General features: G+C 38.1%; 1 protein-coding gene across 1 annotated transcript; it reads right to left on the reverse strand.

Moving 5' to 3' along the window:
* Positions 1-323: 323 nt before the first annotated feature.
* EQTN (equatorin) lies at positions 324-14855 on the reverse strand. The gene is made up of 8 exons (XM_008047957.1): positions 14743-14855; positions 14155-14243; positions 10401-10487; positions 8554-8640; positions 6873-6917; positions 5521-5580; positions 2153-2306; positions 324-635 (listed from the first exon to the last, which is right to left on the reverse strand). The coding sequence occupies exons 1-8, from the start codon at positions 14853-14855 to the stop codon at positions 344-346; spliced, it is 927 nt and encodes a 308-aa protein (XP_008046148.1). The 3' UTR covers positions 324-343.
* Positions 14856-22845: the final 7990 nt, after the last annotated feature.

Genomic DNA, 22845 nt, shown 5'->3' on the forward strand with positions numbered 1-22845 from the left:
GCAGTGGTGGTGGTGGGGTGCATAGGTAGTGGTAAATACCCTATTGGTCCTCAGAATGTCCCTGGGGAAGGTGAATATGTAAATGTCTTCATTTAAAAATGAGCTAGCTTAGAGCGAATACCCTTCATAAGTCACTCTCCATGAATGTTTTTACTCAATGAGTTTTCTACACCTTAAAATATTTAAGTTATTTTCTTAAATATTTTTCATTGAATAGTTTTTATGACCAAGATCTTTTTTTCAAAATATGTCAGAATGTCTGTCTCAGCAGCATTTCAAAATCATAGTGTTAATGGAAGACACAAAGAAAGGTCTTTTTATGACAGAAGAGTTAACATTATCATTATTGATCAATATTGACTTCCTCATTCGGTTCTTCACTCTTAAGAAGAAATTCTGATTCATCATTTATGCCGGCTTCTTCATCTGTGCCCGGGGAAACCACATCCCCCAGAGTTTTAGATTTTGACATTCTTGTGCCTGATCTTTTCACATCGGACGAAGTGGTTCCCCAAAATGTGCTGCTGTCGGCACTCTTGGAAAAAGATGTGTCTGATACTCCTTCTGATGGATGAAAGTAAGACATAGTTGCTAGCTCAGGGTTGACAGAGTAGTCACTCTCATGGACTTTATAACTAAAAAAGAAAAGGATATGTGTCAAAAATTTGTTTAAATTGTGTACACTTGTGACTCCACTTTAAAAAGCACTCACAAAAAGTTAAAATTGTAAATCCTGTCTTAAGGTGTTAGTTGCTTAGCGGTGTTATTTAAGTGGTATATAGATTTTAGTTGTACTTTTATCATATCTAATACACGTGTGAATGAAGCATGTTTCAAACCTCAAGTCTAGAATTTAGAAACCAATTTTCTAAAACAGTAAAAGTTGCTCTAATAAAAGTTTAACAAGAAGCATACACAGTAAAATTGAATTGGAGTAAGTACCAAGGGTCACAGGTTTAAAAGACTAGGGAAATATACCTTTCATCAGAAACACAACAATCAAAAGAATGGAATGAATGGTAATTGCGAACGTGGCAATTGTGTTAGGATTTTGAAAGTAATTTGTTAAACGGTGTGTAAAATGTTTAATAATCCCCTCAATCAGGCTTGTGTTGAATTTAATATTTTTATAAGAAAGAGGAAACGGGTAGGCCTCAAAGTGTAAATGTGACAGAGATTTGCTGACTTTGAAGGTCTCAAAGCTTGCTTGAATAAAAAATGTTAGACACTAAGCAGATGTCCTATTTGGCACAGAATATGAGGGGGACTCCCCCAAAATGGAATTATCGTTCAGAGGGTGGGCGCCTCGTAGTATAGGCTTCCCCTGCTAAGTAAGTGTTCTAGGAACCCATCGACATCTGTCTACCAGCTACTATTGTTATGATAGGCTGCACTTGGCTTTAGTGAATTTCTTTGGAAATTCTTTCAGCGTGTTTGTCCTGATAGCAATTCATGGTAGGTGATTTACCAGCGCATCTGCCCCACGACTCTGAGTGTCCAGCAGTTTTTGACCAAAAGTGGCCTGACCTCTGTGCCCCACCCTCCCTAGTCATCCGATCTCGCCTTGATCGACTTTTTTTTGTTTCTCTGATGAAAAAATGTCCCCAAAGGGAAACATTTTGCCAACGTGGAAGAGGTGAAGCAAACAAACAAACAAAAACAGAAAAAGCACTCGAAGGCATCAAAATTGACAAGTTTAAAAACTGTTTGGAGCAGTGGGCAAAGCATCTTAACAGGTGAATTGCATCAAACGGAGAGTACTTTGAAGGTGGCTGAAGTTTAAACATGTAAGAATAAATACACAATTTTTAATACATAAACTGTGTTGTTTTGAGGGGGTCCCCCTCATATAGCCCTTTTATTCTAAGGCTTTCTAAACAAAGAAAAATAATACATAGATTCTCTATATCCTTTCCAATTGACTAGGGTTGTTTCTGTCTCTAGATGACTATTTAAAATACTTGGGAAAAGTTCAAGTAGGATATTCCCTAAGAGTCAGTCCCATGCTCGCTCTGAGAAGGAAAAATAGAGTCAAGCTGAATACCATGGATAAATTTGGAGTCACGTTTTTCTAACAATCTAACGAAGAGAGGAGGGAGAGAGGGTGACATCGTGCATTATTTATAAAGACGGCAGAGATCTGCAGACTTACCTCAGTTGCTTCAGTTTGTACAGCGTGGCACCACAGAATGCCAGGAGGAAAACAAAAAGGATGAGGGTCATCAATGAGATGCCCAGCATTAATTTTATCTTAAGATCCTCTAGCTCTGGCAGTTTTTCTTCATTTGTATTATTCACATCAGAGTCTGAAAGAAAAGAAAGAAAATGGCATGGAAAACAGTGTGTTTTCCTGAAGGAGTAAGAGATTGCAAAGCAGGTGCAGAGAAGCAAGCCCTCCAGCACCCAGAGCATTCACGGCTCACTCCCTGCTACCCTACACAATGCGAAGAAGAAAGCTACTCTCTATGGCCAAGTACTCTGTACTATTCCTTCTAACCTTCACAGCAGTCGGGAGCTGTCCTTAGCTCCACTTTACAGGATCACAGAAGTGTATGAACTTGCCCATGGCCCCATAGTAAGTGACAAAATCTGGTTTCAAACCCAAGTCAAAATGCAGATGTAGCAGACTTCCTCCTTGACTTTGCTAGACACTCGTGTAAGTCATCTAGCATCTCTGAAGAGAATTGCAATTAAAAATGACGAACTTACACACAAGGGACTAGTCCTTTAGGAGGAGAAAGTGTATGTTCTACTCTTGAGTCAAACACTGGTTTTTCTTTTAAGCTGAAGGGGCGGTATGCTGGATGCTCTCTCCATGAGGCTTAAGAGCTAGATTTGCCAGTTTATCACCGAGAAGATTAAACCTAGTGTACTTGCCATTACAAAAAGAAATGGAAACAACTTATTTGACTTTCCAAAATAAATAACAAAATCATGTGTGGATCCAGCGATATCAAGAGTCTTTTTACTAAATCTACTAATGAAAATATATCTTTATCACCAAATTTCATGTTTTCCAGAATATACATCTAAGTTAATAAACATTTATTTGATGACGACTATAGATGACCTGTTGTTATTTTTCCCCTTTTTCCAATCTTCCCCACCCCAACGCAAAAGTTCCAAGGATTTTTCACTGTTTTCTAGGTAATGTGTTTAGGTAATAGGTAACAACAAACTCCCATGTCTCCATTCTCTGATTTTTAAAAACTGTAATTGTCGAAATGTGACCTTAGACCAAGTGGAGTGAAATGTATAGAGGTGTCAATGACTTTTATGGCTTTGAGGCCGATTCTTTTGAGAATAGTCAAATTATGCTAAAATGAGCTGTGTTCCTGAATTGTTTTTCTATCTCCTGAAAGAGTTTTCTATAAAAAGATGTACTTATAGTACAATTAATTTACCAAGGTGGTGGTCAGAACTAGAGAGGGGTTTGGAATTCCTAACTGCTGGAAGTTACAGAAAACTAATTATAAGCTTGGGCAGTTTTTCTCTGTAAGCCTCAGCTTTCTCATCTGTAAAATGCAGATAATACCAACTTCATGGAGTTACTGTGAGGACTGACATGATAATGTATCCAAAACACCTAACATATAGTATGTGCTCATTAAATTATAAAAACACAATCTGGAATAATTTAATCACCTAAGTATTACATGGGAGAAATGATGCAGAATCTGTCATTTCTACTGCTAACCTTTCTAGACAAAAGTAGAGTCACGCCATCATCTAGAAGTACCATAGGCAAATGGCTACACTTACAAATCCAGTGCAGAACTGAGGTGACAGATCTTGGATAGATCACCAAATGCTATTTTCAATCATATATTTGTAGAACAGAGGTTTGGGGAAAATGAACATATTGCTTTGTCATGAAACTTTTTATTCATATCAGGTGTTATTTTACTCTCAAATATAATTTTTTTTTAATTTTTAGTGGAGTATGGGACTTGCTATTATAAATATAATTCATTAATAAAACTGTATTCAGCAACAGGAACTCACATTCATTGCTGGTGGGAATAGAAAATGGTACAACCACTTTGGAAAACAGTTTGGTAGTTTCTTACAGAGTTAAACATACTGTTACCATATGGTCCCACAATTGTGCTCTTAGGTATTTACCCAACTGAGCTGAAAACTTATGTTCACACAGAAACCTGTACACAAATGTTTATAGAAACTTTATTTATAATTGCCCCAAATTGGAAGCAACCAAGATGTTTGTCAGTAGGTGAATCGACTAGTATACATCCATACTATAGAATATCAGTGATAAAAAGATGAGCTATCAAGCCACAAAAAGACATGGAAGCATTTACATGCACATTGCTAAGTCAAAGAAGCTAGTCTGAAAATTTTATGTAGTGTATGTTTCCAATTATGTGACATTCTGGAAGAGGCAAGACACTAGCAATGGTGAAAAAGAGCAGTGGTTTTCAGGAGTTCAGAAACTAAGAAGAATGGAGGGATAATTGGTGGGGGCAGGTGGGGATTTTAGGGCAGCAAAAGTATGACACTGTGATGGTGGATACGTGACATGCATTTGTCAAAACCCAAAGAACTGTATATCACAGAGTGAGCCCTAATGTAGACTATGGACCTCAGTTAATAATGTGCGCCTATAATTCCGGCTATTCGAAAGGCTGAGGTGGAAGGATCGCCGGAGTCCAGCAAGTCGAGGCTGTGGTGACCGGGAGCGGCCACTGCACTCCAGCCTGGGCTGCAGAGTGAGACTCTAACTCAAAAAAAAAAAAAAATGTATCAATATTGGTTCATAAATTGTTACAAATATACCACATCAATGCAGATGTCTATAAATCGGGAAAATTGATGGGAGTGGTGGAATATAGGAACTCTCTACTTTCTGCTAAATTTTTATTTTTATTTTGAGACAGGGTCTCACTCTGTGGCCCAGGCTGGAATACACTAGTACAATCATAGCTCACTATAGCCTCATCCTCCTGGGTTCAAGGGATCCTCCTGCCACAGCCTCCCGAGTAGTTAGAACTACAGGTATGTGCCACCACGCCCGGCTAATTCTTTTGATTTTTGCAATGTCATGGTCTCACTACGTTAACCAGGCTGGTCTCAAACTCCTTGCCTCAAGCAACACTCTCACCTTGGTCTCCCAAAGCGCTGGGATTACAGGAGTGAGCCACTGTGCCTGGTCAAAATTTTCCTTTCACACTAAAACAGTTCTAAATATAAAGTCGATTTTAAAAAACAATTGCATTCTGTATATTATTCACTGACCTACTCCTTGATTTGGTTCACCAGTTCTGGGACTAAAAGCCACAAAGCAGGAAGATGGTAATGGCCATCTGCCAAACGTGGCTGGAGAAGGATGCTGTGGAATGATAACTCTCCTGAAGAGTAAATGTCCTCTCCGATATTGTGTTGGCCACCACAATACCCCCTTACACACACTGCTTTACTAGGGAAGACAGTATTACCATGAAGACACCAGAGTGTGTGTGAGTACTTATGTATCTATTAACTGAAGGACTTTGCTCTTACTTGGAATTGGGTGAAAGAATTGATCTTTATCATCCATCATCACCGTTGTTCCAGTTAAAGCTGTAAAAACAATAAATTGGTGCTATGGTGAACAACATCCACTTACTAAAATTACTGTACGTGTATGTACATGTGTGCATATAATATGTGCAGTCTATTCTCATTGTATATGGTAGTTATAGTCTATAAAGTCACCAGAAAATACCATAGTAGCAAATACTGAACTTCTGCTCCAGAGTAAATACAGGGTTAGATTCCTGCAAGTCTGGTCATGGCATTTTCACCAACCTATCAATACATAATCTCATTTTATGTTTGTTTCTGTTTAAAGATACTTTATTTAATATACATTGTCGGTTTGTTGATGATGAATCGTAGTAAACAGCCCTATAGCTCCTGCCTGAAGGAAGCTTCTCTAATACACCTATTTTCTCCACTTGGCACCTCACAGCCTCCTTGCCCTTAGGAACACGAGCCAGCAACTCAACACTACGTCTGGGGTCACTTTAAATAGCAAAATCATCAGCAAAAAGCACACAGATGCAAAAAACAGGGCACTTAAGAGACTGCAAAAATAATGCTTATTTACAGTATGAGAGCTAAGAAAAGAAGGCAGAAAGTTGCTTTGTTCTACCCCAGCTGGGACTGTGTATCAGGCAATTCACATTTTCCAAAGCTCTGCTAATATTCACAAGTGACCATGAAGGTGTTTCAAGTATTGATTTCAAGTTGACAAAGCAACACTAGTGAGTAGGTGATACGAGATACAGTTACAGAATACAAATACAGAATATGCAAACAATGAGAAGCAACTGAATATGGTATATACTTCACATATATAATGCATATAAATCTGTGTGATACATGCATTACTTTTATACACATGTACATCTATCTATGCATATACATTTCTACACATGCATAGAAATATGTATATTACATTGTACATGCATGCTTGTATACTGATGATACACACATTACTTTTATGCATGCCCATATTTTGATGCATACTTTTCATCTATGTGTGCATTCCCATGTTTCTGTGCCCATCGTTCCAAACTGAAAGAGGGACTGTATAGGGCAAGAATCTTATTCAAATATTTTAATAACAAATACATTAAACTAAATTGGCTAGATTTGAACACTTGAAGGAGAATAAGACTTTTGGGGGATGAGTAATCAGAAAATGTGTGACATCTGATTATCTTTCTGGATTTGTTTTGCATTTGCTATTATATATGACAGCAAAATGTTGACTTGTTGTGTCTGAGAAGCATTTAAACTGATTGTGGCTTTACTTGCATAAGATTTTAGAAAAACATTTCCCCAATTACCTGACTGTATGAATTTACCTTTAGCTAACATTGTCCAAAATGCAGGCACATTTGGAGTTGTTTCTGCTTAAAAAAAAAAAAAAGGATAATAAGGTAATTTGGCTTGAGTAATATGCATTTGTTTGTTAGTCATTTAGCAGTTATACCTTGAACTCCTACCATGTGGTAATTCATACCACTAATTATGGGCGTGAACAAGGCACAGGCTTTATGCTCAAGAAACCCACCCTAATTTTTGGATGCAGACAAAAATTGTTGATTTACATTGCAGGATAATGAAGGCGGTCACAGAAATGCACAGATGGTATGCTCAGGACCTCATTCAACTCATGAAGGCTGGAAACCCCTCAAAAGGGAGATGATGCACCAATACAGACTTAGAGGATTAGGAATTGTTTGCCAGGCAAACAAGGTGAGGGACAGCTCATTCCAGCTGTGAGCAAACTCAGTCACGAGCACGTTCAGTGAGCTCTGGGAGCTTCAGGGAGTCTGGAGTGAAGACGGTGGATGGGAATGTGACCAAAGATGATCCTGGAAAGTTTTCACAGTGGCCAGATTGCCTCGAACTACAATGCTTTGTTAAGAAGTTAGAACATGATCCCAAACCTACTAGTGAATTACGAAAGACATTTAAGGAGTGGGATACCAGGATGATCAGGTTTCTATTTTTAAACAGATCATAAAAGATAAGCTTTTTTTTTTAAGTAGTGTTAAAGAAGCAAACTAATTCAGAGTAACCATATGAGAAACATACTTGGATTGCATGAACTGGAGAAAATAGGATTTCATGTAACGACAGGTAAGTATCCATTGTCTTCAATTAGACCACTCATTCAGGACCTTAGAGGAGAGCCATCCTGGGTGGTTACAGTTTTACAAATTTTTTATAAGGAGCAATATGCTTGGCAGGAAAGTAAAATGGTGATTTTGATTTTGCACCCTCCCATTCACAGTTCCCTGCCTCAAATAGTCTTAGAAATGCTAATAATTGAGTCTAACGAGAGACAAGTTTGTCCGTTGAGCAAATAGAAATGTCTACATTATTATTAAAAAAATTGTATTTAAAATATACTCAATATATTTATATAACATATTTATAGAAATATAATTTATATTTATACATATTAACGTATCAGTATGTATTTAATATAGACATACATATAATACATTTTTATTAAAATCAAATTCTATTTTTAAAAAAGTTCACTTCCTATCACTTGTCAGGTATATCTGAAGATTGTCTCTTAGATTTTAGAGTGACTTTAAAAAATTTAAAGATTTTAGAGGGACTTTAAAATATGAATTTTTTTTTTTGAGGTTGGGTCTCTGTTACCCAGGTTGAAGTGCAGTGGCAGGATCATGACAATGATTCCTCATGGAAGCCTTGACCTCCTGGGTTCAGGCGATCCTTCCATTTCAGTTTCCTGAGTAGCTGGGACTACAGGCCCACACCACCATGCCTAGCTAATTTTTAAATTTTTTGTAGAGATGAGGTTTTGCTATTGCCATGCTGGTTTCGAACTCCTGGGTGAGAGCAATCCACCTGCCTTGGCTTCCCAAAGGGCTAGGATTACAGGCATGAGTCACCATTCCTGGCCTAATATATTACTTTATGTAATGTTTAGAGTAGTGAAACTTAAAATTTCAAGTCATATAATGATATGCTTCAGGTATGAATACAGTATAGTAGTTTTAATACTTTGACTATTTTTATGAGAGGGTTCATTGGTAGTTGTTTCTTCCTCATAGGTGTGTTTTCCAGGCGTAGTTGTATTGACGATTTTGTCTAGAAAAAGAGAAAAAGAATTCTTAGCAAATAAACTGACTAAACATCTGTGATTAGGCATATTTTAAAGCTAAAAATGGAACAAAGCAAAAGAGAGAGAAGAAATGAAAAGAGAAAGACATTGACATTTTCCTGAAATGAAGAAGCAAGAAGAATGTATTGGAGAATAAAGTTTCTGTGATAATGGGTCACCTGAGGTGGGATGAATATGTCTATGCTTTGTGAAAGATAGGAAGAGCAAGGAGCAAGGGACTACAAACTTTCGTAGAGGTAAGGACGATCTGTTGGAGGAGATAATTGGCTCTAGATGTTGCCCTGCACAGACCCTGAAATGACCGTCTCCTCCAGAGCAGCTTGGTTGCTGGTCAGTGTAACAACAGGAGAAAGGGAGGCCACGTATGTGTGCTGGTAAATTGGAAACAGAGGTTTGAGTATAAATATTTTGGATTACAAATCAAGGACTTTCAGGCCCAATTTAGTATATGTCTTAGTTTATAATGCGTCCCTGTGGAGGGATGTCACTAAGGAAGTGGGGACAATTGTGAATGAAGGACCATTATTCCCCCAGGTAGATGGTCATTTTAGTTAACTTTGCTTAATATGGGAGTCAATAAAGTTCCCCACGAAATACAGGGCACACGCTACAGTAGGAGTTCTATAGAGAGGCAGAATGAATTCAGGCTGAGCCTGCAAACCCATGACAGGCATCTTGCTGGCAAGAAAGGGTGGAAAGTGGAATCCATTACTGGAATCGGTGGCGATACCTGTAGGACTCAGAAAGTTGGTAAGTAATCCACTACGCAACTCATCCTCTGGAGAAGAGCATCTGCATTGCCCCAGCTTACCCCCTAGCCTTCGGAGTTGTAAAGGCTATACTTAAGCAAGCAATCCTTAGTCAAAATTATCCCTGAAATCTCCATTTCTTAAGGGCTTGCTGCTTAGGACATCCCCCATCAGACTAGCATGTCTCCTCCCATCAGAGCCCCACTGAAAATGGCAGGAATTTCTAATTCCAATTTAACTTTCCTTGACAATCCTCTGGGGCCCTGAATTGTGGAAGCAGAAGTTAGGGTTTTACGTTTTTCTTCCATGGCTCCTGTGGTCTGTCCTCAATAACATATAGCCTAAAGGAGTTGGAGGTACATGGTCCGCTTAAGAGCTGCCTATCTGTGTCCTGTCTCAAACGACTCAAGCTGTTGTTTGCTGTGCACAAGCAAGATTCCCAAGAGTGATTTACTAATTAATGTATGTCCTTGAAATGTCACCATCTCATTTAAATCCTAAGGTTTAAAATTGCTTAGAAGATTCTATTATTGTCAAGTAGCTTTATTAATAATCAGGCATTACTGATCCAGCTTTTCCCAATATGGAAGTTATCATAGCCAGAAACAGTCTCTCTTTGCTGTTTAAAGTAAAAATAAAAACAAGAAAGGAGTGAAAATGTGGGTTTAAGAAAGATGTATCATTTCCTAGAATCCTAAATTGAGTTGTTATTTAATTTTTCTTTCCACATGAACTAAAAATACAAGGTTTGGAAATGCAAGAACCTCCCTGGCTTTGGTGTGGAAGGAGGTGTGAGAAAAACAGAGAGGATGGCCAAGAGACCCGCTGGATCCCAGAGTCGCAGAATCTATGTTAGAGGGAAAATGTGAGTCTTGTTTAGGAATGATGACTTCTTTTCTCTCCAATACTCTCCAGAGCGGTTTTGAAACCCTGCCATAATGGCTTTTACATGTGCACCAGCGCCTTTCAGGACTTACAGTTTTTTAGAGCAAACTTCAGATCGGTTGTTGCGCTCACGGATATTTCAGACTCACTGCCATTTGGATTTTGTGTTGTGAACACATCTAAAAGCATAACATCAAAAGTTTTCAGCAAGTAGCTAAGTCATTTTTTGTTGCTTTACATTTTTCATCATCTGATTTTTTTTCTTAAAGCATTTGTTCTGGTTACTTTTTAAAAAGGCTAATAAAAAGTATTTAAGTCATTGTTTCATCCACAAAATAAGAAAGTGAGGCAAGGCTCAAATCGAAAATTCATGAGGAAGAAACCAAACTAGTATCCCAATGCTTGATGACTTTTTCTGAGAAGCATCTATTGAGGAAATTCATGGAAAAAATATGTAAAGACTTGTGACTGTGCAATGTTATCACTGTTTGTATTGACATGACTTTTTTTAAAAAGTAAGACACATCTATCTGCCCTTGGTCTTTCTGTTAGACTACGGAATACTTCAGTTTAAAAAGCATATAGTTCAGGCCGGGCATGGGGGCTCATGCCTGTAATCCCAGCACTTTAGGAGAGACAAGGCAGGAGGACTGCTTGAGCCCAGGAGTTCAAGCGCAGCCTGGATGACATAGCAAGACCTTTTCTCTAGGAAAAAAAAAAAAAGCATATAGATCATTAATAATCAAGGGCCCCACACATACTCGTATTTAAATATACACATAAAGAATCCTGCTCTTAAAAGTTATCAGTGGGGTTAGTTGCAATTTAAAACTGTTTGTATGCAACCAACCAAAGGGTCAAAGTAAGTTAAATCAAATCAAGATAGCTGAATGAACATATACACGTTTCTCTTCTCTCCAAAATCTCATTAAAACGACAGAAAATTGTATACATACATGAATGTGTGTGTATTTCTTATGCGTATATGTATTTATTTCTCTCTTTATGGGAACATAAAGAGATATACACCCAAGTGTGTATGTGACAAGAATGTACAAGAGACAATCTGTGCATAATCTAAACATGCTCTAGCAAGATAATAGATAAATTATGGAACACACACATAGAAAAGTGTCAATAATATTTATCATCATTTCTGAGACATTTCTGAGATAGATCTATGGAAAAATACAAGGAAATCGCAACCCAACATTCATGTTGTGAATTATGAAAATATAAAAATTAAAGCACTGGTATTTTTCTAAGAATAGATGAATTTTAAAAAAGAAGCTGGACTCAGTAGCTCAGCTTGTAATCTCGTGCCTTTGGGAGGCTGAGGTGAGTGGATTGCCTGAGCCCGCGGGTTTGAGACCCGCCTGGGCAGCAAGACCTCATCTCTACAATAAATAAAAAAACCAGCCAGGCGTGGTAGCGCGCGCCTGTAATTCCGGCTACTTGGAAGGCTGAGGCGGAAGGAACGCTGGAGCCCAGCAGGTCGAGGCTGCGGTGGCTGGGAGTGGCCACTGCACTCCAGTCTGGGCGACAGAGTGAGATTCCAACTCAAAAAAAATAAATAAATAAAATAAAATAAAATAAAAAAGTAATTGTTAACAACTGACTCAATTTTATATGAAAAATTATATTAAATTAGAAGCGGGTTTCACATTAGTGGGGAATTGGCATTAGATTATTGCCTATCCTCCTTGGAAAATATGTTTTAGCCCTATTTTATGCCATACACAAAAATAATTGAATTTAAGACCTAAGAGTTAAAAAAATGAAAGTTTTAGAAAGATAAAGAAAATAATATTTTAGGTTGATAAACAAGACACAAAATTCAAAAATTATAAAGAAATTAAAAGAATTGATTTTCTAAAAGTTGAAATCTTCTCTATGGTTAAAGATACTTAAACAGTCTTAAAGATAAGCAACAATCTAGAAGGAAATACATATTACTTTCACCATGAAAAACGATTAATATACTATCTAAAAATAATCCTTGCAAATAAATGAAAATACAACCATGATCGAAAAATGGGCAAGGATATGAACATGCAAGTCACAGAAGTGGAAATAAAATATCCAATAAATACAAGAAAAAAGATTCAACTACAAGTAACCACGTGCAATTTAAAAAAGTAATTTATTTCTTATCAAACGCAAAATATTACAATTAACAATATTTATTGTGGGCGAGGCTGTGGCACATTCTTGGTGTAAGCCGGTAGATAATTTTTGCAGGGCAATGTGGTGTTATCTGTCAGTATTTTAAAAGATTTCTCTTTTAATCAACAATTTCAGTACCTGGTGTCTGTCTAAAAAGAAATACACCCAAGTATGTATATGAGACGAGTGTACAAGGGAAATAATGCATAGAGGCCAAACGTCCTCTAATAAGATAATAGTTACATAAATTATGGAACACCATTTTGCGGAATAGTATGAATCCACTTAAAAATGAAATAGATGTGAGAGTTCCAGAGTTGTTGGATAGGGAAAACAGGTCATAGTACAATTCATTAGTATGATCCCATTTATGTTATATGCATGGGGGAATGGAGTATGTACATGATATAAGATATGTTTTTCCTTTAATCAAAGTAATCAGGCACTTGCTTACTGATCCTCTATTTAATTCAAAACAGAAGCACATCCTGAAAAAGACCTGATTTGTATTGCACCATTGTGCTCACAGGAGAGGCAGCCTTCACACAGTATGTGGTAGATTAGATACCACTTCTGCCTCTGCTTCCCGGTAACTATGAAACCTTTCTGAGACCAGGAATTTTTTTTATTTTTTAGCCAGCAAAAAAGGGATATTGATTCATCAAGGAAAAAAATAAAAGTACCACTTACGCATTATGGTTTTCAAAGCACTTGGGTGTATGTACATCTTTGTTTTTCTATTTTTCTCTCTGAATAATATTAATAAAGATCCCAGAATAATTAATTTCAATCTTAATTTCTTATGTTTAACAAGAATCTCTTAGGAACTTTTGACTTTGTAGAATGGTACACCTTGTAAAGACATGAAGCGGAAACCCATATGAAGAATGGCGAATTATAAACAAAATTTGCATGGATCTTCCAAACATCCAGAAGTCACTTTGGTATAGGGAATTATGTCCACCCAAAAAAGATATGTTTAAGTCCTAATCCCAGTACCTCAAAATATGACCTTATTGGGAAATAGGGTCATGGAAAGTGTAATTAAAATGAGGTCACGCTGGAGTAGGGTGTGCCCCTAATCTGATACAATTCGTGACCTTATAAGGGAAGGGAAATTTGGACACAGAGGTACAGGGAGAATGCCATGTGAAGAGAGAGGCGGAGACTGGAGTGATGTGGCTTGAAGCCAAGGAAACCCAGGGCTACCAGAAGCTGAAAGAGGCAAGGAAGGATTCTCATCCAGTAGCCTGGGTGAAAGTCTTTACTTGGTTGATCGTAACTTTGATTTTGGACTTCTAGCCTCAAGAACTGTGAGAAAATAGATATTTGTTGTTTTGAGCCACCCAGTTTGAACTTTGTTGTACTTTGTTTCAGCAGCCTTAGGGAACTGGTACACAATGCTAAATAAATTTTGGTTAACACACCATCGAATTAAGTCAGTTGTTACTAATGTGAATAAGTAGCCACAATGCCATGATGAACTATAGTAGTTATAATAATTACCAAGAGAACCTTGTTAAACTTCACAACATCTCATGAAAAATGTTGTAGGAGATAAAGATTTCATTTTACACACTAAAAGTCTATATGGCAAATTAGAGTTTAAAAGGTAGGAAATAAAATGATGGTAGTTTAATCAGCTTTTGTTTATATATTGCTATTAACTTTAAGACTTACATTGTTTAGTATCTTTAAAATGATTGTTATTCTTCTCATTACCAGGAGTATAAGTGTGAGTATAATCCTTAGACTTTTCTTCTTCCTCTCTATTTTCACCTTCATATAAAGACATAGCTTTAAGAAAAGTATCACAAAATGTGGATCAGAAATATGTTGATTTCTTTAACTACTTTAATTTTCTTTCTTTGTTTCTCTCCCTCCCTTTATTCCTTCTTTCCTTTCTCTTTCCTCCTTCTCCCTCCCTCTCTCTCTTCCCCCCCCCCCCCCCCCGCTTTCCTTCTTTCCTTCCTTCTCTCCCCCCAACTCCTTTTTTTTTGAGACAAGTTCTTACTCTGCTGCTCAGGCTAGAGTGCAGTAGCATAATCATAGCTCACTTCATCCTTGAACTCCTAGGCTCAAATGATCCTCCTACCTTAGCCTCCGAAGTAACTAGGTGCACACCACCACACCCAGCACTTTCCACAAAGGATTTGAGGCAGATGTTTAAAATTTAAGTTATAGCATGTCTCCAACAATAAATTTTCTGTCATCCTGTAGAAAATTGCCATGTATCAATTTTCCACGACCATGTATCATCCTTCTTACCTACCATTTCTATGAAAGTTTTCAATGCCAACTCCACCTTCAATAGTGGGCTTCAACGTGCTATTCCCTAAGGAAAGAACCTTAGAGAAAAAAAGAAATACTATAAAATTCATTGGTAAATTGATGGGATTCATCCAGTAACCTAGCGCGTCTTCTCAAAGCCTCCTTACTGTGGCCCAGCAGGTCCTCTGACTAACGAGGACATTATGACATCACTGCCAAATGGGGGTCAGTTCCCAAGAGCTTTGTGACTCAATCTGAAGGGTTTTTTTTTTTTATCATCAAGTGATGGATTTTAGCTTTTTTTTAAAAAAAACCATTATGAGATTTTCTTTGACAGTTAATAAATTTGCTTTCATGGTAGAATGTTCATTATTGGTTTCTGGATTCTAAAGAAACTTTAATGAAACTGTGCTTCAAGAGTTAAAGAAACCAGTAACTAACAAATTCTTGAGTTTATAACTCTGGCAGATAAGAAAAGAAGCCATGTACTGAAACATGGAAATGTCTTCTGCTTATGAGATAAAAGAACTAGCTAACATCGTTGAACCCAATATGGCCGAAAGGAGTTTGTGGAGAATGAGCTTACTGAGATCACAGCCTGGATTTCCAATGCATGTTTCACTCTAACACCCCTCAAATTTGCACGAGGAGGCATGAAGAAACAACCGTACGTGTTCGAGGACTTCCCAGATCTCCACTGTGCTTCCACCAATCACCTGACAAACCCAGAATCCACTCCCTAAACCTTTTCTGATAAAATTGCTGTCTTGAAGCCAGGACTGGAAGACAGATTTGAGTTTGAATCCTGTCTCCTTGGGAGTTGACTTTTAATATAAGGCTTTTCTTTGCTCCAAAACCCAGTATCATAATATTGGTTTTTAGCCCATTGGGAAGCAAGCCCCTTTTGCTCAAAAACATTAACATTGTTGATAGTAAAATCAGAACAAACCTTTTTGGTTTTCAAAGCATTACAATGTTATATGACCTCTTGAATAACTGTCATCAAGATATCTGTTAAAAGTAGTCAGAGAAACCAAGACTCAATCCAAATGCCCTGTGAGTTCTGGTTCATAGACTACCTGAACTATCATTCTTTAGGAAAAGTTTTCTGATGCTCATTTTTTTTTAATTTGGATTTTAAGGCACAAACACACACATACACTTTTTTAAAAGACAAGTCACTCTGTTGCCCAGGCTGGAGTGCAGTGGTGTGATCCCAGCTCACTGCAGTCTAGATCTCCCTGGCCCAAGTGATCCTGCCCGCTCAGTCAGCTGAGGCACTGCCTCCATGCCCGATTAATTTTGTGTTTTTTGTCAAGAAAAGATCTTGCTATGTTGCCCAGGCTGCTCTCAAACTCCTGGGCTCAAGTGATTCTTTTACCTTGGCCTCCCAAAGTGCTGGGAGTACAGGTGTGAGCCTGGCCTAAGACCTATGTCTTTTTTGTTTGTTTGTTTGGGTTTTTGTTTGTTTGTTTTGTTATTTTATTTTAAAGATGTGGGATACAATTAGATCTATATTTATAAAATATTTGTTTTGCTTAAAACATTTCTATCAGGAAAATCATCTTTTACTTCACATAAGATGGAGGAAGTAATCTAATATTTAATTAGCCAGAAGAGATTAATTGGCCAGATGATCAATTTGGTATAGATAATATTATCCATGTATTAATCATATAGTAACTTAAGTGATAAGCAATAAAGACAAGAAATCAAGTGAACACTATTTCTATTCATGATATTAAAGGATCACCTAATTTCCCCTCTCAGTTGTGATTATTGTTGATGATAGTCTCTCAATATTAGAGAACATTCATAGTTAAAGTGACATAATGCAATGAAAAAAAGCATAGATTTAAAAAGACATGGAAGTTTTTTCAGTGTACTGAAGGCTCACAAATTAAGTCTAACCTGTGGTTCTTGAGGGAGCCTGCCCGGTGAACTGGAGAGTAGATTTACCCAGAGTCTGTTGCATAAGAGAAGGAGGGAAGCAGAGAGGACTTACCCTAAGGGGAGAGAGATGGTCAGGCAAGCTAGGCCCAGGGTCAAAGCCTTACTCAACTGAAGGGAGGTGTTCCAGGCAGCGCACTTTTCTTATAGACCTTTGCTCATTCTCCTGTGACAGCCTGGAGGTGAAAAACAGATGTAAGAACTGACAGGCCTCTGGCGCCCTCTGCTTCGGTATCTCCCTAACAGAGGGCAGCATGGAGAAGGAGAGAAGTTTGAAGCAAGCGTGCTCTGTGTCACTGCAAACTGTCACACAACTTTGGATGACATAGCTCAGCCACAATGAAACCTGGAAGAAGTTCCAGGGAGGGAGGGTGGCACCAGGTAGTATCCGCAGTTGTTCCTGGTGATAAATAGGAGTCGGAACCAGCTGGAGAAAACATGTTTACTATTGTGTGCCCAAAGTCTGGCACACAGGGGCTTGATAAATGAGTGAATAACACTTTATTTAGTTCAGGAAGCACTTAAGTGCCAAAAGTCAACCAAGTGTTTTCTAATGACACAAATAGAATTTCCTTTGTTGTTTCATCATCTACCCCGTCTGTTGAGTCCTCTCATATTCCTAAGATAGTTACTTTTTTCTTTTCTGCTTTATTTCTTTCCTTCCATCCTTTCTGTGTCAGATTCTTACTCTGTTGCCTAGGCTGGAGTGTAGTTACATGATCATTGCTTGCCACAGTTTCAACTTTCTGGGTTCAGGTGATGCTTCCACCTCAGCCCTCCTGAGTAGCTGGAACTACAGACACAGGCCACCAGGCCTGGCTAGTTTTGTTGTTTTCTTCTAGAGAAGAGGTCTTGCTATGTTGCCTAGGCTGGTCTCAAACTCCTGGGCTCAAGCAATCCTCTAGCCTCAACCTCCCAAAGTGCTGGGATGGTAGGCATGAGCCACCTCGGCTGGTTTCTTTTCTTTTTCTTTTTCTTTTTTTTTTGAGTTGGAGTCTCACTCTGTCACCCAGACTGGAGTGCAGTGGCCGCTCCCGGCCACCGCAGCCTCGACCTGCTGGGCTCCGGCGATCCTTCCGCCTCAGCCTTCCAAGTAGCCGGAATTACAGGCATGCGCTACCACGCCCGCCTGATTTTTTTTTATTTTAAATTTATTGTAGAGATGAGGTCTCGCTGCCCAGGCGGGTCTCGAACCCACGGGCTCAGGCAATCCACTCACCTCAGCCTCCCAAAGGTCTGGGATTACAGGCTGAGCCACTGAGCCTGGCTCTTTTCTTTTTCAATTGCCTTTATTTGCAATTCTGTTGTTTTTATTTTCTTATGTGAGGAATGCTCTCCATAGGCAATTGAATTGTTAAAGTGCAAATATGGTAGGTATTTTTTAAAACATTAGACTTATTGAAACTAAGTTTATATAAAAATTTATTCTATCATCCTGTGTTTTATGATCAGTACTCTTTTTTTTTCTTTTTCTTTTTTTAAGTTGGAATCTCATTCTGTTGCCCAGGCTGGAGTTCAGTGACACACTCACGGTCACCCCAGCATCAACCTGCTGGGCTCTGGCAATCCTTCTGCCTCTGCCTTCCAAGTAGCTGGAACTACAGGCGCATGCTACCACACCCAGCTGATTTTTAAAACTTTATTGTAGAGACAAAGTCTCATCAACTTGCCTGGTCTGGTCTTGAACCTGTGGGCTCAGGCAATCCACTCCCTTGGCCTCCCAAAGTGCTGGGATTATAGGCTCGAGCCACCGCGTCTGGCCTAACAGTACTCTTTTTAGAACATATCAGTAGACCTTATGGGCTGAATTGTATCACCCCCAAATCATATGTGGCAGTCCTTACCGCCAGTACCTTAAAATGTGGTGATGCTTATAGATAGAGTTGTTGCAGATGTCATTAGTTAATATGAGGTCATACTGGTATAGAATGAGACCCTGATATAATGTGACTGGTGTTTTCACTAGAAGAGAGAGAGTTGAATTCAGATAAACACAGAGAGAATGCTATGTGAAGACGAAGACAAAAATCGGGCTGATACAGCAACAGCCGAGGAATGTCAGAGATCGCCAGCCAGCCACCAGAACCAGAAGAGAGGCATGAAACGGATTCTCCCTCACAGCCCTCAGGAAGAACCAACCTTCATCTAGGACTTCTAACCTCCAGAACTACTAGAGAAGAAAGTTCTGTTGTTTAGGCCACCCCTTTCTGGTAGTCAGTTTGTGGTTACGGCAGCCCTAGGCAAACTTAGCTGCCTAGACAAACTTATACAATAGAAAGTGCCTTTGGGTGACTAGGAAGAGATTACGGAAATTAAAATTGCATGCCTCCTCTCCGGAGGTCATTATTTGGGGCTGTAATTAGCACTTTCATTCATGTAGATTATTAATCACTCAACGTAGTATAACATTTCCTTTAAAAAAAAAAACAGGCATCTATTTATTTCCTGTACATTAAACCATATTTTAAGCCTTTAAAGTAGACTCTGAGAAGAATCCACTGGTAATACCAAGAATACCATAAGATGTACTTTGTAATCCACGGCGTCATTTTATTTCCTGTACGATTTCATGTTTCTTGACCATAGCTGGATTGCAAATCCCTCTCCCATTTCTGTGTCTCCTCCTACAAGACCACTGGGCTTAGAGTAAGAGGCCATACAGCGGGGTGTCAAAAAAATGTATACACATTTTAAGAGATGTTCGCCATAATCAGAAGTGTCTGGATGCTGATGGTCACCACTTTGAACACCTCTTGTAATTGCAGAAGACAAAGATGATTTGTATTCATCTTTTTTCATCAGTACCTATTGAGTATTACAATTTTAATAATGGTTTCTCCTTTCTTAAAATGCGTACGCATTTTACTGGCACCCTCTGTGTATAATCATGAGCAAGTCAGCTCTTTTCTAACCCTGAATTTTTGCTCATCTGGAAAATGGGGAAATTTAATTTCATAGCAAGTTGCATTTAGTTACTTCATAGATTTGTGTATACGTATTATTTTTCTTCATGCCGAAAATAATTTAGAGAGGTGGTGAGATTTTAATATATCCATTTTTTTAAGAGGCAGAGCATACCAGTATCCTAATGGGTAGTTCAATACAAATAGAATAGTTAATAAAGTTGAAGACATCGGGGGGTACAAAAAAAACCCCTGGAATTGTCTTTTGGAGGGTGGTCCCTTGTAGTACAGGATTCCCCTGCTAGGTGAGTGTTTTAGGAACCCATCAGCATCAGTGTATCAGCTGGGATTGTTTTGAGAGGCTGCATTTGGCTCAGTGAATTTTTTTTGGAGATTCTTAACACATTTGCTCATTTCATGATGGATGATTTATGAGCACACCTGCCCACACTGCACTGAATGTTCAGCAGTTTTTGGCCAAAAACGGCATGACATGCCCCACCCTCCCTATTCATCCAATCTCACCCTGAGTAACTTTTTTTTGTTTCTCCAGATGAAAAAAGGGAAACGTTTTGCTGATGTGGGAGAGATGAATCAAAAAAATGGCAGAAGAATTAAAAGGCTTCAAAATTGACAAGTTCAAAAACAGTTTTGAGCAGTGGCAAAAGCTTCTTGATAGTTAAATTGCATTAAATGATGAGTAGTTTGAAGGGGACTGAAGTTTAAACATGTAAGAATAAATACAAAATGTTTAAAATAAATACATTTGGTTTTTTGGGGTCCATCCTCATAAACAGATTAAGAAATAAGAGAAATTTCTAAAAACATATTTTCAAAGAATGTTAATTGAGTCATTCTACTCTTTGAGATAATTCATTAAATGCAGATGAATTCTGCAGGGTGTAAATTAGTTGTCACAGTGCATGAACATAAGCCCCAAAACCTTGCTTAAAATATCAATTTGAATATTAAGTTCTTTAGATCTGAATAGTAAATTCACAGACTATAAAAAATAAAATAATGACTAACTAAATCATTGTAATTTTGGAAAAGCAAGAACAATGAACTCCGGTTCATTAGAATGGTCAGATAACTGGGCTTCTCTTTAACTGAAAATCTCAACTAATTAAAAGTTACCATATCATACAGGATTGTTAATTTTCAAAGATGATGCAGTAGGATACAAGAAAGTTCTTTTGAATGTAATGTAATCTCTCGTCTCTTTTTGTGGAACTGTTAAGAATTTACAGTGCCCTCTGGATTATGAATGTATACTTTTGTATATCGTTTTGGGTGCCTGAGCTCTTTGTTTATTTAATGTCTAGATGCATCAAAGCATTGAAATAAGGATATTTTACTAACAAGATATATAGTAAAAGAGAAATATTTGTCGATGTTAAATAATCATGTTTAAAATCAGATCTTTTATTCACAACTTAATAGAAGGAGCATGGAAAGATTGCAAGGGAAAACTCTATATAAAATCTGGATATGAATAATAATTGAATTAGGTGCTATTTAAAAGCTGCAAAGTTGTAAGGCAGTTGTTAATTAATGGCTATCCAAAAAAATCAAGATAATAGGGTGACTGCATTAAGATAGAAGACCCAGGCTGAGGTGAGTGGATTGCCTGAGCCCACGGGTTCAAGACCCGCCTGGGCAACTTGGTGAGACCTCATCTCTACAATAATAATTAAAAAAAATTAGCTAGGCGTGGTAGTGCGTGCCTGTAGTTCTAGCTACTTGGAAGGCTGAGGCGGAAGGATCACTGGAGCCCAGCAGGTCGAGGCTGCGGTGGCCAGGAGCGGCCACTGCACTCCAGTCTGGGCGACAGAGTGAGACTCCAACTCAAAAAAAAAAAAAAAAAAAAATAGAAGACCCAGAACATTGAGTTTGCTAAGAAGGAAGTGGAGAAAATGATTTACAATGATGTCTGGGAGTTTAGAATTTCAAAACTGGAACAGTGTGATAATGAGATTCAAGGCTGAGGCTCTAGATTGATGAATTGGATGAGAAAGGAAGAGCTTTGGTGGCGGGGGCTGTGACAATCTCGGAACCAGCCTGAGAATGGAGTGAAGACAACTCTCCGGGAAGCAGGACCCCAGGGAGATTCCGTGCAAGCGGCAAGGCCCCACGGAAAGTCCTGAGGAAAATTCTGCATGACTGCTCTTGAAGTCATGGCCACCACTATGTTCCCATTGTATTGTTTTGTGTAGGCTTCATAGGCATAGTTTGTTTAGTTACTTTTTGGGAAAAGGAGGCTGCTTACAAATTCATGATAAGCAATAGTTTTAATATGAGTTCCTACATAACTTACAAAAAACAATATGTGTCAACTAGATCCAAGAAAAACTATTAACAGGAAGAGCATGACACAGAGTCAAGAAGGACAAACACGATCATCTGTAACACTAACTAGTCCTACGCTGTGTCTCGTTAACTGCTCCCAGAATAGTTCAAATGAAGAAACTTTGATAAAACTGTGGTACCAAGGAACGGTGAGAACAAATGAGGAACACACTGAAACCATAAGTCAATTAAAGATAGGCTTAGATACTCAGCTATCTCCCCTAATATCGTTAGGCCTAAACCATTACCCACTATAAGAGAAGGAGCCTGCGTAGGTTATAAAGTTAGCAATCGAGTATGGTGGGCACCTAAAGGAAAAAATAGTCTGCTAAACTTAGAATGGCTTGACCCTCCACTGCCTTATACAGGTGCATATGGTGATGATATGGTTAGAAAAGTCTGGATAGATGGAAGACACGTTAAGTGGAGAGATTTATCTCTTTGGGAAAGAATAAAACGCAGTGGTCCCCAGTAGTGCTTATTTTCTAAAACCCAAAGGTCAGCACTTAGGAAAAAAGTGGAATGATTGGTATATAAAAATAAAATGTAAACACTGCCTCATCGCAGACAGTGACCTTTATATTGAAACTACATAAAGGTTATATGTCTAGCACCTTTATGTCTATATAGACGATTTACCTTTATAGAGTATAAGTTTTACTTTCCACTTGCTAACTTTTTGGCTAATGTTAACCTTGCCCTTTTAATAAGTTACTACTTCCAAGAACAGCTAGCTTCTTTTCTAAGAATTATTGCAAACATTATTAAACCATAATTATATGCAAAAATTATAAGAATTGCAAAACCATTAGTACGTCATGTAATCATTTTCACATGTTAATCATTTCTTTTACTGTTAACTTTCTGCTAAGCGTGTGCCAAAAATTAGGATATAAAT

This window comes from Carlito syrichta, unplaced genomic scaffold (assembly GCF_000164805.1).
Source record: "Carlito syrichta isolate Samal-C Ts95f unplaced genomic scaffold, Tarsius_syrichta-2.0.1 Scaffold119534, whole genome shotgun sequence".
Lineage (NCBI taxonomy): Eukaryota > Metazoa > Chordata > Mammalia > Primates > Tarsiidae > Carlito > Carlito syrichta.

Coding starts and splice junctions, on each gene's coding strand:
- EQTN (XM_008047957.1), bottom strand. CDS start 14,855: ATGAATTTTATAGTATTTCTTTTTTTCTCTAAGGTTCTTTCCTTAGGG. Junction 10,488..14,154: donor TTTTAAAGATACTAAACAAT/GTAAGTCTTAAA, acceptor TTATGCTTTTAG/ATGTGTTCACAACACAAAAT. Junction 6,918..8,553: donor CTCTCATAAAAATAGTCAAA/GTATTAAAACTA, acceptor TTTTTTAAGCAG/AAACAACTCCAAATGTGCCT.